Raw genomic sequence first — 15,895 nt, 5'->3', positions numbered from 1 at the left:
CATATTTTTATATTCCATATTTATATGTAGTTACAATGGTTCAAGTTAATCTAAATTATTTATTTTAATACATTATATGTTATTATAAGTAAATTAAATTGGCAATAACAGTTTTACTTATGTCGTTTACTGCAAGTAGCCTAGTAACTTGACAGTTACGACTATGGTATGCAACAGACTATTTTTGTTGTACTTTAATGTAGTGAGATAATTTCCCCAATAGTTCTTTAAACACGACCTTCGTGGTTATAATTGGGTACAATCCTTTACACCAACCAGAGCGTCGGAAAATTAATAATAATAATAATAATGATAATAATAATAATAATAAAAATAATGTTATTGTAAACAAATTATATTACATTTCAATCGTTTTAAAATGTGTCACGTGAAATTTCTATAGTTAGGGCTATATCTACGAGTTATGTAATTTCAGAATAAAGAAGAATAGAACTGATCAGGAATTTAAGCACCATCTTTCATAATATTAGAAGTGTTTTTATGATTATTTTAAAAGGTACAGTTTCTAAAAGGGAGATGAAACGGATAGATGAAATCTAAATTTTACACTCATGATATATAATATTAACAAATAGTGTATTTTTTACCTTTTTATTTCTGTCCACTATATTAATGTTTTTATTGAATGTCGTTGTTTTCTGTCTGATTGCAAATTTATATTAAATGTGTTTTTTATTCTTTTTCTCTTGTGTGTTAGTCGTCAGTCTGAATTAAGTTAGTGTATTTAGTGAACTGTATATATAAATGTTATGCTATATTATTGGCTAAGACCACATCGTACACGAGCCTAGCTCTTATGGTAGTGGCTAGAAACATTATTGTTGTATATTTTTTAATTTGTACTCGTTTTACTTACTAGCTAAATAATAATATTAAAAAATACACTCAGTCACACGTATGTACACAAGGCAAATAAGGTTAAAACAGACGACCAATGTAAATAAGGTTAAAATATAAGGCCAATGTAAATACGGATAAAACAGACAACCAATGTGTTATTTTTCATGAATAAACATCTGACTTTTATGAGAGATTTATTGTGGGAAATGCATGAATTAAAGAATCTTTTAAATGTGGTACCTTCATCGGTCTGTGAAGGTTTAAAAATGTTCAAAGTAATTCAGAAAGGATGAACATCAAAGAATAGTTTTGAAAGTTAGTAGTTTTTTTTTGTTTTTTATAAAACCGTAACTGATAATGTCTAATTAATACCTAAAAACTACAGAGAATATTTGAATTAATTCTTCTGATTTTAATCATTAACAAAATCAGAAATAAAACTCAAGATGGATTAATAGGATTAAACCCACAGAAATAGGCCTATGAATTTTAAGGTGGATAATAAGTTAAAAAAATTATAAACCAAAATTAAGGAATGAACTTAAGCTTATTTGTAGAGTATTATGTAACATATCTAATATATCTGCACCGTTTAGGACCGAAAGTGTACCATTGTTTGCTGAACTATTAATACCAAATAAAAGTCATTAGTTCGCATTCCTGCCTTCGGCAAATTTTGTACCAGATAAGCAATATGTAATTAAGCCATTAACTAATAAACAATTAGATGTCAACGACTGAAGAACGTTTGGAAACCTCTGTAATTGTAATATGGCATAACAATACTTAGGTCTAAGATTATGAAACATTCCATTGGAATCGTTACAGAGTAAGCGCTGCAGTTGATTACTTGTTATTGTATAATAGGTTTTACTTAATACTATATTTATTCTCATAGTTCAAACCTTGTTTTTACTAAAGCAACTAGTTATTTTTTTTACTTTAGTTTGAATTTCAACAGCTCTAGTATTTGAATAATGATGCAATACCTTATACGAGGGTGTACTCAAATTACTGCCTCCTATTTTTTTTTTTGTCTCTGTGAATATAGTTAAAAATATTAGTGATAGTATATTGAATTCAGTGAACTGTCTGCTTTCAGTGCAAGTTTCATATCTCTGCCAGTAGAGAGCTCTGAGTTATAGCCTGAAACATGGCGGCATGTACCAGCACTATGTCGCTGCGTCTGAAGCAGCGTGCTGTGATTGAGTTTTTAACAGCAGATAATGTGCTCCCGATAGACATTCATCGGAGATTGAAGGCTGTTTATCGTGATCAATGTGTCGACATCAATACTGTGCGACGTTGGTCTGCTCGTTCTCGTCATGAACCTGGTGCAACTCTCAACTTGTGAGACAAAGGACGCAGTACTGTAACTGATGACGCTCATCGGAATCGTGTCAATGAACTCATTACAGCGAATCGTCGCATAACTAACACCTGTCAGGATACTCTCTTACATACACCTTCTGTGTAAAATACAGAGTGGCTCAAAAGTACCGCACTATAGGCTGGATTACAATATTTGTTCAATGTGATAGCCACTGGTGTCAAAACACAACTGTAGGCGATCACCCGTGTCTCGCAGGATGCGAGTCATCAAGTCCGACGAAAAACACGACATTCAGGAGAAATTCGCTTATGCAGATGCTGTTTGTCCCTAATTTTCACACTGTAACTTACACGTTTGCTTTGAGATAGCCCCACTTTGCAAAATCCATTGGATTCAAATCCGGGTGTCGGGGAGTCTATTCGACGAGTCCCTTACGGCCAATCTATAAATAGAAATTCTCACCCAGGAAATGACGTACCTGCCAATGGACTGGTACTTTGTACTGCATGAACCACTGCGGACACGAACCAATATGTCCACCTTGGGAATTAATGAGTTTCCCATCTTATGAAGGTTCGGTATTGACAATATCTTCAAAAAACGTTTCCATAGACCACAGACATTTCAAAGTTACCGTAATCCGTCTATGGTGCGGGACTTTTTGACCACTATGTATTTTGCAAGTGGGAAGATTACAGTGAATACGTATAGGTTGTGAAAAGGCGATAAAACTGAATGAAAAAGGCAAACACTTAAATTTTGTATAATTGTATTTTGAATACAACATGTATATTTTCTAATTTTAGAAATGCAACTTGAATAAAATGTTTAGCATTCAAAATTGAAATTTCTTGGAATAGTTTAATTTTCAAAGAAATCCTAAGAACGAAAATTATTCACCTATTTAATGCTAGCTGACAGTATTTCTAGTACATAATATGCATGTAACTTTATACTAGTTTCAATAAGTTAGTATTGCCGGAGGAGTTGTATACGTTTCAACTGTTCATTTCAAACAATTTGTTGTTTTAATTTCATATTTAACAATTTCGATTTTAGAGAAATCCATAAAGTTTTATTATTTATTAATAAAACACACTTTGTAGTAGTTTCCGTGTTGCATGATTGACATATTGATTTCTTTTTACATATTCGGCAGATTGTAATATATTCGCGCTTTTAAAATATTGCCAACTTATGACTTTCATGTTTCCCGATATTAAATTATTCTCCTTAAATCATAGTGTAATTATTGTATAGGCCTAGTATACATAATCATACTATACTTCATTTTTATTTTACATAATATGTCTTAGTTCTGAACTAACAATGTCGACACTTAATTTTATTACATAGTCTACTGAATAATGTGCAACTGCTTTGATGTCACACGCACGTTAAAAATGTCGCATGGTAGCGCGAATAATTGTTCAGAATATTATCCAATATTTACAATTTAGCGATTTTGTCACTAAATCTAACGATTTCGGCGCCAATTTCTTTGTGCTTTTCTATTGCCTAAACATGGATTTAGCGATTCTTTTTAACATCCTCTAGTAACAAAAATAATACTTTCTGTACTGATAATAAGGACTCTAGTGACTTTTGAACTATTGTTTGGCGATCTAGCGAACACTTCAGTTGGCAATACTGATAATATTACACTTCAAGTAAAGCAAGAATAAAAGTTGTGTGGGTGGTTTACAGATTTTGGCACTTAAACTGTCTCACACGATCAGTAATACTGTAACGTTAACAATATTTCGAACAATGATGGTACTATTGATCGCCGACGCGCCATGCTGATGGAGGAACAGTATGAAAAATTCATAGCGATGACTAATGAGAAAATCCGATAGGCCTATCGTGCGTCAGCCTGCTACACTTGATGCAGTACTGATCATGTGAGGTATACACTAAACTCCATTACTATGCATAATTGAGGATATTAATATTATAGAGAGGCGAGATTATGTTAGATTCAGTGAGTTTACTAGTTAGTTTATTGAGGAACTTGGCATCAAAGTTGGACAACTCCACTTTTGCTTCTTTTACAGGAGATGCGAAAAACTAGATCCTTGGAAACCAGTGTCACCATTATACGTACATTTTTTAAACATTCGCATGGGTCATAGAAACATTTTTTCAGTCTTAAAATGTGATTAAAATTAATATTCAGGTCGAAATTTAAGTTTAAAAAGTGGAGTTGTGCATCTCTGAAACTAAGTCATGGAGTTGTCTATTCTTTAAATCAAATGAAGCCATATTTAAAGTGGAGTTGTCTGTTTTTGAAACGAAACGAAGTCATATTTAAAGTGAAATTGTCTACTTCTGAATCTAAGTCTCTTCTAACTCGGTTTTAAAGCAAATTTATGTAAAACAGTACTTATTCATCCACAAACCGATTAATCAATATTAGGTCCCCTACTTTTTCTAGTGTTTATAAATGATCTTTCCTCCCTAATAAAAGATGTAGGTCATCCCATATTATTTGCAGATGGCACAAGTATAGTAATTACAGCCAATAACTCCAACACATTCCAATCTTCAACAGAGGAAATTCTCTTCAAAATATGTGACTGGTTCTCAATCAATAAATTAGTATTAAATTGTAACAAAACTAACATAATTCAATTTAAATCCTGTCCAAATTCAACGTCGCAAATTTCTAGCGCAATAATTAATAATAGATCCCTACTAGAAACAACAACCAAATTTCTTGGCTTAAAAATCGATAATGTGTTGAATTGGAAAAATCATATTAAAGAAATTACCCCCAAACTGAATTCAGCTTGTTTTGCTATTAGATATATGCAAAAGATAGTAAATATCAATACCTTAAAAACAATATACTTTGCATACTTCCACTCGGTAATGAGTTTTGGAATAATATTCTGGGGAAATTCCACAGATAGTAACAATATATTTCTATTACAAAAAAGAGTAATTAGAATAATAGTAGGTGCCAAATCTAGGGAATCGTGTAGGACTATTAAAAAAAAACTACAAATAATGCCCACGGCTTGTCAGTATATCTTTTCATTAATAATGTTCCTCGTATGTAATCGTGAAAACTTTGTAACTAATTCAACAGTTCATAGCATAAATACACGTCAAAAAATGACTTTCATACTCCATCGGCAAGTCTATCGTGCTATCAAAAAGGAGTGCGTTATATGGCAGTAAAAATTTTAATAGACTTCCTATCGATATAAAAAATGAAACTCAAAACATAAAATTATTTAGGGCCAAATTAAAGAAGTACCTAATTTCTCACGCCTTCTATTCTGTAGGTGAATTCATGATATTCAATAAAACTTCATGAAATTTATGCTAAAACTTTGTGTTGTACTAGTAGACTATATTGTAAATCTCGTCTGCGTATATTTCATCTAGACTGTGTCTATAAATTAAGATTTTATAATAATATTAAGTTTTTTGACTTGTTCCATATTCTAGCTGTAAGCATGTATGAATACCATGGAATGTTAATAAATACAATACAATACAATACAATATAAACAATCAGCCATGTTGGATTCGCGATGCGTGATGGGAAAAGGTAGTACGAATGTGGACTTCTCATTGGCCAATGAAGGAATTGTCCTAATTTGAAACCAAATCACAGTGGAGTTGTCTACATTTTGAATCCAAAGCGCACAATTAACTGCTATTTTCGCTCTGTTCTCTCCGTTTTTGAACCTAAACAGTTCCAGAATCGCATTCAGCACACTAAATTCTATGAAAAACAATCAATATCTCGAAATTGCAAAAAATGGAGTTGTCTAACTTTGATACTATGCTCCTCATATTACTTAGGATGAAGCTCTAGTCATCTTTTACCGTCTGTATAAAGACAGTAATGAGTAATGACAGTCAGTGATACTGACTGTTGTCAATTAGATTAATGAAAATCAGCTACGAAACGAAATAGATTTTTTAAAAATTGATACATATAATATATAATATATATTTTTCTGGTGGTGTGGTAGGGAAGACTTGATGGAGTTAACTCCGCCAGATTAAATAAATAAATAAATAAATAAATAAATAAATAAATAAATAAATAAATAAATAAATAAATAAATAAATAAATAAATAAATAAATAAATAAATAAATAAATAAATAAATAAGTAAATAAATAAATAAATAAATAAGTAAGTAAATAAATAAGTAAATAAATAAGTAAATAAGTAAAGAAGTAAATAAATACATAAGTAAATAAATAAATTAGTAAATAAATAAATAAATAAGTAAATAAATAAATACATAAATAAATAAATAAATAAGTAAATAAGTACATAAGTAAATAAATAAGTAAATAAATACATAAGTATATAAATAAATACATAAATAAATATATAAATAAATAATTAAATAAATAAATAAGTAAATAAATAATTATAATATACGACCAATGTAAAAGGAGATTAACCCTTTGAGGCATAAAACTCTTAATTAAAAAATTTGAGATGGATATTGGTCAAATTAAATAAGATACATAAAATAGAGATAAAAATTGCAAGCAATGTGTATTTTCATAAATTTGCATACAAATTAGGAAGTGGCTTCATTTGAAGCCACTGTGGCACAACTTCACATTAAAACAAAATAGAAAGTGTGGTGGATTCAAATGAAGCCACTATGCCTCAAAAGTTTAATCTGCCGCTGTGGGAGTTACGAATCGCTAAATTCCTATATAAACTATAGACATTAATACATTTTAAATACTGAGTTAACACGGAAATAAATCAGACCTAGCGAGAAACTCCTCAATTGGTAACACAGAGTACCGATATTTTCTGTATTGAATTTCGAATATAAATTTTACAGTATATATATATATATATATATATATATATATATATATATATATATATATATATATATATATATATATATATTTGAAATGCCAACTTTTAAAATGTTTGCTAAAAATCAAACTTGTTACTTTTTATTTGGTACTAAAGTTAATATCTTGCTGCTATTACATGTTGGCTATAACTGGATTATTTTACCAAAACGATATCATTCAATGATTAATAATGTAAATAGTATTAAAATATTAATCGATAAATATGGACTAAACCCAAGGGCGATCAAAGGATAGCAATTGCTGGCAATGAGTTTTTATTTTTTACGAGTTTTTTTTTTATTTTTCTTTATGAGTTCGATACAGTTTTCTCAAACCCTTGGTAAACAATTCAACAAAGGCGAGTGCTTCAAACTAAGAATACATATGCAGGGTAATTTATATTTCATAACTGGCTATTTTTATGTTCAATTTTCTCTCTCGTCGTACATCTCTTTCCTCTAATTTTGTAACCATCTTGCTATCACTGAGTTGGATTCTGCGGGCGCCCTTGAATAAACCCACACATTCTCTTGGGAATGTTTACATCAGTCTTCCCTTATTAATTTCGGCCAGTAAGTTATTTAATTTGAAAACAAATATACTAAAAGAATAGAAAATAAATTACACCAGATAAAACAAAGGCATTTTATGACGTATCACTTCCGAAAACGATTATTAAATTAGAAGATGCAGTATGTACTATATGTTCTGTTAATTTTTAAGCTATATTTAACACACTTACAAATTTGTCAGTATATGCATACTATGTACGTTACATTTCAGAAACGTTAAATACACATATACGTAGTCTAAGTAGACCTAAATTCCTACATGAAAGAAAATGGTATGAAGAAGCTCTTAACAAATGGAACATTAAAATTTGAGATCAACAACACATAAAAGAGAATCAATACTTACTTGGCCGTAGGTACATTTGTAAGACAGAGGAAGTTATTTCGTACACTCCGGAGACTTGCCAAGATCTGAGCGAATGGTGTGACAATGAGGTCCTCGCCATGACTGGAACAAACAGAAATTAGAACTGTTAAAATAGAAACCAAATAAATGACTCAATACTAAACTATGATAACTTTGTAGTGAAATATTAATTATAATGAAAGTAATAAAAAGCACGAAATATTTCAATAAACCTTATTGTACATTCGTCAGCCATGCTGAAGGATGAAGAGAATAAATTAGAATATTTCAAAATACAGATAACGCCACAACAATACAAAAAATATGGCCATCGTATAGTTCCACATATTTTAATACAGGGCTCACAACACCGATAAAAATTGACAAATATCAAGTACTTTGATGAAACTGGGTTGCTGGTACCAATTCTATCACTAGGCCTATCGCTAATGTAAAAAGAATCCAACCTTTTTTTAATCATTTAGTTTGACATGGTAATTATGTTCAATGAAGTAAACAATAAATAATATTTAAATTTGTATTTTAGATAAAACTTATATTTCAGTAGCATGTTCTGGTTAAAACAATGGTTAAAATTAATTTATTTTTAAACAATTAAATGGATTTATTAAAATATACATGTATCAAGTATGTGTAGGTTTATTACAGTCAAATTACTTATCAAGAGTACACACGTTGAACCATTACAATATTACATGAAATGGTATATAAAAGTAATGTAATATTGTAATGGTTCAACGTGTGTACTATTGATAAGTAATTTGACTGTAATAAGCCTACACATATTTGATACTTATATTATACTTATCGGACCCAACATGCCTTTAAAATTAAAAAATACATATTTAGATACTCAATACTTTAGTCATTATAAGATTCATATCATTTGTTAGAGGAAAATGAGCTTTTAATAAATATGTAGGCCTACTTTGAAGCAATCTATAGCCGCATAAATTGATTAACGTAAAAAACCTGCCTCGTGTGCTATGTTAGATGGAGAAATTGTATTTCGGAGATGCAAATGATTTATTTCTTAAAGTTAGAAAAAACTTCCTTTTTAACAGTAGTTTCTGTTTGTGAACCTTTTAATGAAATAATTTAAAATTTAATCTTTAATTTTGACTCAGATTTTAATGTTTAAGCGATAGATACTGAAGTATACATTTACATAATTACAACACTTATAATCTCCCACTACACATTAAATTTATTATTTCAGAAGAAATGTTGTTTTTTAGAGTTTTAATATTTTATCGACAAAGTGTTCCCACGTATACAGTTCCAGTTGTATAAACTGTGTATCAATTATCTTTATCGATATCTATATGAAACAATGATTGTATTGTCTGAAGGTACTCGTAGTTATGAGTAGAATTCCTGGATTTAAATGAAAGATAATGTCTGTGAAATTTACATGGCTGATGTTTATTAATTAATAATAAACAGTTCCTACATCTTATGTGTAAATTGTTTATAAATTTCGTGCTGTATAAACACGTACCCTCTCTTTCTGTTCTGTTATAATAACTTATTATGTTGTTAAATATATTTATACTTATACAAGGGGAATGGTAATTTCTGCATCAAAATGAAATTGGTAATAGATCATGAGGAGAGATTTAAAAAATCTAAAGAAAATTTTCCCTAACATTCACCGTTTTAGAGGAAATCGTTATGTTTCTATGAAGCATTTAGCAATATCACGGCTACTGCTGCAATACCTCCACCAAGACCGGCTTGCACTCTTTTATCTTCCCCTCCCTCTCTGCTGTACTCAGTCGGTGACGCGCGACACTGCGCTACGTTTTGCAAGATTTATTGTAACGATTTTTGCAATAATTATTGAATTTAAATTCATGGTCAAACGGTTTGATATGCAAAAAATATTCAGGATATTAACTGTTCAGATTATTTTTTTACCTATCTGCTTGTATAGCAATCAGCCATTTTCATCGGACCATTACCACAACAGAGCGCTGCAAACATTGGACAAAGACTATTTTTTTTCTTGCTTAACGGTGCTTCATCGAAGAAAAAGTGTAATAAAAGTTTTGTTACATGTAAGATGTAGAATCACTTCTTAAATTTTGGTGCATCGGTCCCTTTATATCCTATATAACATGCATTCTAGTTCTTACTACTTCTTATATTAAAGTCATGGTAATTAATTTACACGTTTCGCCGTGTGTTTCATTGTTTACATTATTTTTCTTATCTTGTATGTAAAATACTGTAAATTATGTTGCTAAAGACTCTGTATTCAATAGTTTCTATATAAATAAATAATAAACAATAACTGTTTTACATTAGAACCATAGAATTGTTTTTTTTAATAATGCCAGCTTTTGATCACAAAAATAATAATCAAAACGCAGGTACAAAAGATCCAAAATTTCGGTATTGTGAACCCTATTTTAATATAGAGAAACATGGTAATGAGTAGTTAAGCTGTTTTATTACAAATTCAGTCCAAGGTAAAATAATAATTTTTACTCATTTGGATTGTATTTTTGATCCAGGAAAGTATTCGTCTTTTACCAAAACGCTCCTCTTTTATTCACTGATTTATAGTATCACCACAGTCTAGTATATACAGTCACGAAACTCAATACGTAGGGAATATGCATCCATAGACAGTTGTTAACCACTAGGATCGCTACTATAGCCTCATCACAGACAATGCGAAATAGTACCGACACAATCTATTGTTCCTAGTACTCTCATCACCTCAAGCTTCTTGACTGTATATATTACACTGTGGTATCACCGTTGCTCACTATAGCTTAACAAATATATAGTTAACTTTCTTTTGTATGTGTGTTTTAGTAAGCAATATCTTGACATACCTTAAAATTTCTATAAGAACAATAATTAGATGATCACACAGTAAATATGGATTTATATCCTACATATATTCATTATCAAAAGTTAATGTAAAACAAGTTTTATAATTAACTGTTTTAATATACAGTATATTATGTACTATAGGCCTACAACATGTTAAATAATATGTGAGAAACCTTTTGGGAATCGACAGAGGACCTAAAAAGAAGAAAAAGAGTTCACGTAAATATATAGCAAATTTTGGTTTGTTCTTTAATAATTTCAGAGGCTTACTTGTGGACTGGTTCTTACCATAGTGGGTCATGTACATTAAATGAGTACCTATGTTTTGTAAAAAAAAAGTCCTTATTGCCTCTTATCAACAGAAGTTTCGAGATTTGTTATTTCATCATTGTTCCTGCAATAACTCCTATGTGAAAAATATAAAATTTATCAGTAGGAAGAAAAAATACATTTATTCATTCCATGGCAGTGGTACATACGAGATTTGAATTCTTACATTTTCGAAATAAAGAAGTATAATTACATATAGGAGATTTTATTATTTGCTGTATCACTATTTAAGTTATTTATTAGAGCAAAAATCTGGAAATGGCTAAATATGTCACAAAGGAATTATTGCAGGAATAACGACGATTTGCTATTGAGATTTGTTAATATTATTGTTATTTTCTATTGTATTTGTGGTCAAAATGTATTAACAACACTTGGAATATGGGAGAAGATAAGACGTTACATGATTCGGCGCTTAATGTATGGCGGTCATTTTGCGCACTATCTGTACAATTATGAGTGGACTTGGTAAACAACGACGTAAAAATAAAGTTGTAATGAGCAAACATGTATGAACTGAAAAGTACCTGTCATTTGAACTAAAGTGAAATTAACTATGTATTTACATTAACTGTTTTAGGTCCTACATCCATTTCCCAAAGGTTTCCCACTTATAAGTTAACACTCTGTATATCTTAATTTGTTCAATATTATATAAATACTTTTATGCTCGACCATGCCGAAATGTAGTAATTATACACCTGGTAGCAGTCCTTTAATGCATGTCATTAAAGTACACCTGCTCATTAAAGTACAGGTGTTCAGCCAATGACAAGTCAGCTTTGTACCGTTATAAAACCGCAAGTATCGATTATTCTCGGATATGCAATCGAAAGAGAATTAGCGAAAAGTCACGGAGGCTGGAAATCCAATACTGTCGCAGAAGGTTATGTTCTGTTACTATAATAATTAGAGTTAATTGTAAATAATATTCAAATAAATTCAATTTGTCATCTCGTTTCTCAATTCTAAATCAATTTTAAGGTCATACCAGAGTAATGTTCATCTTATTCTGTGCCAAGGTCAATGAAATTCGGCCTCGGAAAAAAATCAATACTTTTGCGTCTGCGCACATCTCACAATTCAGGTCAGTTCGCACATAACCATAATTTTGAATACTTTCAAGTTATAAATATGGTCGAGCATAAAAAGTCGTATGAAACTTGCCTATAGTGGTAATTAAGACGCTCGTATGAAAATTATGAAACTCGCTTGCGCTCGTTTTATAAACAATCATACTTGCGTCTTAATTACTACCATTATAGGCTCTTTGCATAATGTACTATTCAAAAGCATTTATTTCACCCCATCCGGTCGAAAACACACTATTAGGAATTTCTATTAACTTGATTTTACTGTTTATTAAAATTGTGACAATCACATTAGGGCATAAATTAACTGAAGACATCAGAACTTCTTTCAAAGAAATTTAATATGACCACAATAAGTAAAATTATGTGTTTAGTTAAAAAAAAACTAGGGATTAATATTACTAGTTTGAAAATGTTACAATATTTCGCTTAAAATGATATTTCAGTTTGATGATCCTCTTGTTCATGAATAGACTTCATACAAAGAGTCTCCTGTATATTGAAAAAGAAATATAATGCAAATAGAAATGTGTTTTCTTTTTATAGAAATACAACTATTGAAATTAACATTACAAAAACGTGGACGAAGAAAGACTTCAAGACGAGAAAATATTACTGATATACTAATTGCAACTAAAGAATCACAGCCTAATTAATTAATAAAAGGCTGAAAGAAAAATATCAAAGCATGAAGAACTTGTATAGGCTAATACGAAAAGAGTGAACAAATGAGCCCGTTTTATAAAACAAGGAAAGTACTGCTATGTGGGAGTAGCCACAACATCATAGTTTTGAACATGACATAGAATTTTTAATACCAGTAATTGTTTTGAAAAGGAAAAATGTGTTGTAAATTTGTCATTTCAAAGAAAATAATAATTACTATTTCATTTTATTGAGCGATATTCCTAGACGCGCCAGACTGTATTTCGAGTCAAAAGCACTTGTGTTTGACATTAGACTAACACTATTTTTGAAATCCATATAATAGATTAGAATAGCCGTCTTCACTCTAATCTTATATATTCAAGATGGACAAACAGTCTATGTAATATTCTGTCGCTGATAGGGCAGTGTATCACAACGTTTAAGAAAGGTTATCTATCCGATCCCAAAGTTTGTTCGTCCAGCTAGGCACACACAAGATAAACACACATCAGTTGATACGTAAAGGAAAACTGTATAATTACTGTAGAGTGGAAGACACGTCTTGTGTCCGTGTTCCCCATAGTTCACGGATTCTTGTCTATCGTCAATGCATTAGCTTGCGTTATTTTTGGTTCATAGGTATCCAATTTCGTATCGATCTCGTGTTACGAAACTGTCAACCAAGTAGAATGATAGTGGTCCAACATGTAAACTTAAGGTATGATCGCAAAGAGATGGGAAACTTCAGTAAGCAGGGCAGGGTGGAAGTAGTATAGGCTAACTCTGCAGATTTTAACAGCTTATTCCTTGGACAGAGTACAATAAAAATTCCAATACCGTATTAATCCCAAATATAGTATACTTTTATCGGAAAGAAACTAAGTTTCCCCTAAATTTTAACACTGTTTTACTCAATAAGTAGGCCTACTATCCATACGATTTGATTTTATACTTATCATTACAGAAATTGATATGAAATTATAAATTCTTTTGCAGTTTTTTAATAAAATGGACGATTTTTTCCAAATTAAGTAAAATAATTAACGCGTATGGTTATTTCATACCATCAGGAAGTCTGGCAAGCTTCTGCAATGACTAGGGACGGAACACTGGTATTCAGACCGAGTGCGTGTGTGTTTTCGTACGTGAGCCGGCGATGCGCTGTTGCCAAACTACGCAGACTTTCAGCTTAATTTTCTAATTAATGTTTAATGTTACGTTTCATTTAACGACGCTCGCAACTGCAGAGGTTATATCATCGTCGCCGGATATGCCGAAATTTTGTCCCGCAGGAGTTCTTTTACATGCCGGTAAATCTATTGACATGAGCCTGTCACATTTAAGCACACTTAAATGCCATCGACCTGGTCCGAGATCGAAACCGCAACCTTGGGCACAGAAGACCAGCGCTATACCAACTCGCCAACCAGGTCGACTTTCTAATTAATCATGCATTAATAGTTTTTTTATTTATTTCAATGTATTGTATTGTCCCCTTTCATCTGCTGAATTATATAACGTACACTCTGTATAGTCACACGAGCAGGCAAGATACAGAAAGAAGCGCAGATAAATAATCATATATATATATTTGCATTTGAAATGTGAATATGGAGAATGGAGCGTGTAAAGTGGACAGACAGATAAGAAATGAAGTTGTGTTGGAAAGAGTGGATGAAGAAAGAATGATGCTGAAACTGATCAGAAAGAGAAAAAGGAATTGGTTGGGTCACTGACTGAGAAGAAACTGCCTACTGAATAATGCACTGGAAGGAATGGTGAACGGGAGAAGAGTTCAGGGCAGAAGAAGATATCAGATGATAGACGATAGAGGAAACAAAGACGAAGGCAGAAAATAGGTAAAGATTGGAGAATGATAAGTTTGCAGTGAAAGACCTGCCCATGGGCAGAACACTTATGTATGTATATTTATATTATATGTATATTGTATATAGAACAGGTAGAAGAAGGAATATGTTTATAGACAGAGTATAACTTGATATAAGGAGCTTGATTTAGACTGATATATTTGAGACAGCGATAGGCAGATCGACAGATACAGGCATAGGTATATCGTCAGATCGATAAACACAGATATACATGTATCGAGTTACAAATACAGAGATATCGTTAGATCGACATTCACAGATATACAGAATGTTAAAAAAAGTATCCAATATTTTAGGAGGTGATAGTATGCATAAAAACAAGAAAATAATGTTTAACAAACATGGGTACTAAAACATATACTTTCTGAGATCTGAACACTTGTTCATAGGAGGTGCTCAATATGACGTCTATTTATGCAATTTATTTTTCTGCCCTTCAATACAGCAGACTACCAGATAATCATACCGTAGTTGACACCCATGGCATGGAATACAGATACGTCGCAAGGAATACTGAAAACAAAAGTTTGGTTGCGGATATGAGCGGAGTTCAGCAGAGATGTTGTTGTGAATTCTGGTAATCAGCATGTGTAGGCCGGTGAAAATCCCCATGCAGTTGAAGAAACAAGGCATCAGCAGCGATTCTCAATCACTTACGGGCAGGAGTTCTTGGTGACAGATTAATAGGGCCATACGTGTTACTACAGAGATTAACTGGGGATCGTTACCAGGACTTTATTAACAACGTATTACAACAAATTTCAAAGAGTGCGTGATTCCTTACGCCGAAGGGCAGAGGAATGCATTGCATGAATGGACGACACATTGAGCACCTCCTATGAACAAGTGTTCAGATCTAAGAAAGTATGTGTTGTAGGACCCATGTTTATTATACATTATTTTCTTGTTTTGATGCATACTAGCACCTCCTAAAATATTATATACATGTTTTAGCACCATGTAGATATATCGTTAGATCGAAAGACGAAGGCATATGGGAAAGGCAGTTAGAAAGGTAGATAGATACATAAATATGAATGAAAATATAATATATAATTGAAGATATAGAGACAGAAAATTAAAAATAAAGTAAATGTAAGG

The 15,895-nt window shown here is 31.4% G+C and overlaps 1 protein-coding gene across 7 annotated transcripts in view; it reads right to left on the bottom strand.

Moving 5' to 3' along the window:
* dnc (phosphodiesterase dunce) overlaps window positions 1–15,895 on the bottom strand; it is a 1,099,286-nt gene that overhangs the window by 318,889 nt on the left and 764,502 nt on the right. For all 7 annotated transcript variants that reach the window (XM_069818411.1, XM_069818412.1, XM_069818415.1 and 4 more), the window contains one exon: window positions 7,969–8,070. In XM_069818411.1, coding sequence (XP_069674512.1) covers window positions 7,969–8,070 — 102 coding nt within the window. The remainder of the gene's footprint in view (window positions 1–7,968; window positions 8,071–15,895) is intronic.

Source organism: Periplaneta americana, chromosome 2, assembly GCF_040183065.1.
Source record: "Periplaneta americana isolate PAMFEO1 chromosome 2, P.americana_PAMFEO1_priV1, whole genome shotgun sequence".
Classification (NCBI taxonomy): Eukaryota; Metazoa; Arthropoda; class Insecta; order Blattodea; family Blattidae; genus Periplaneta; species Periplaneta americana.
Note: the sequence above shows the minus strand (reverse complement) of the source record. Positions and strands in the feature narration are given on the sequence as shown.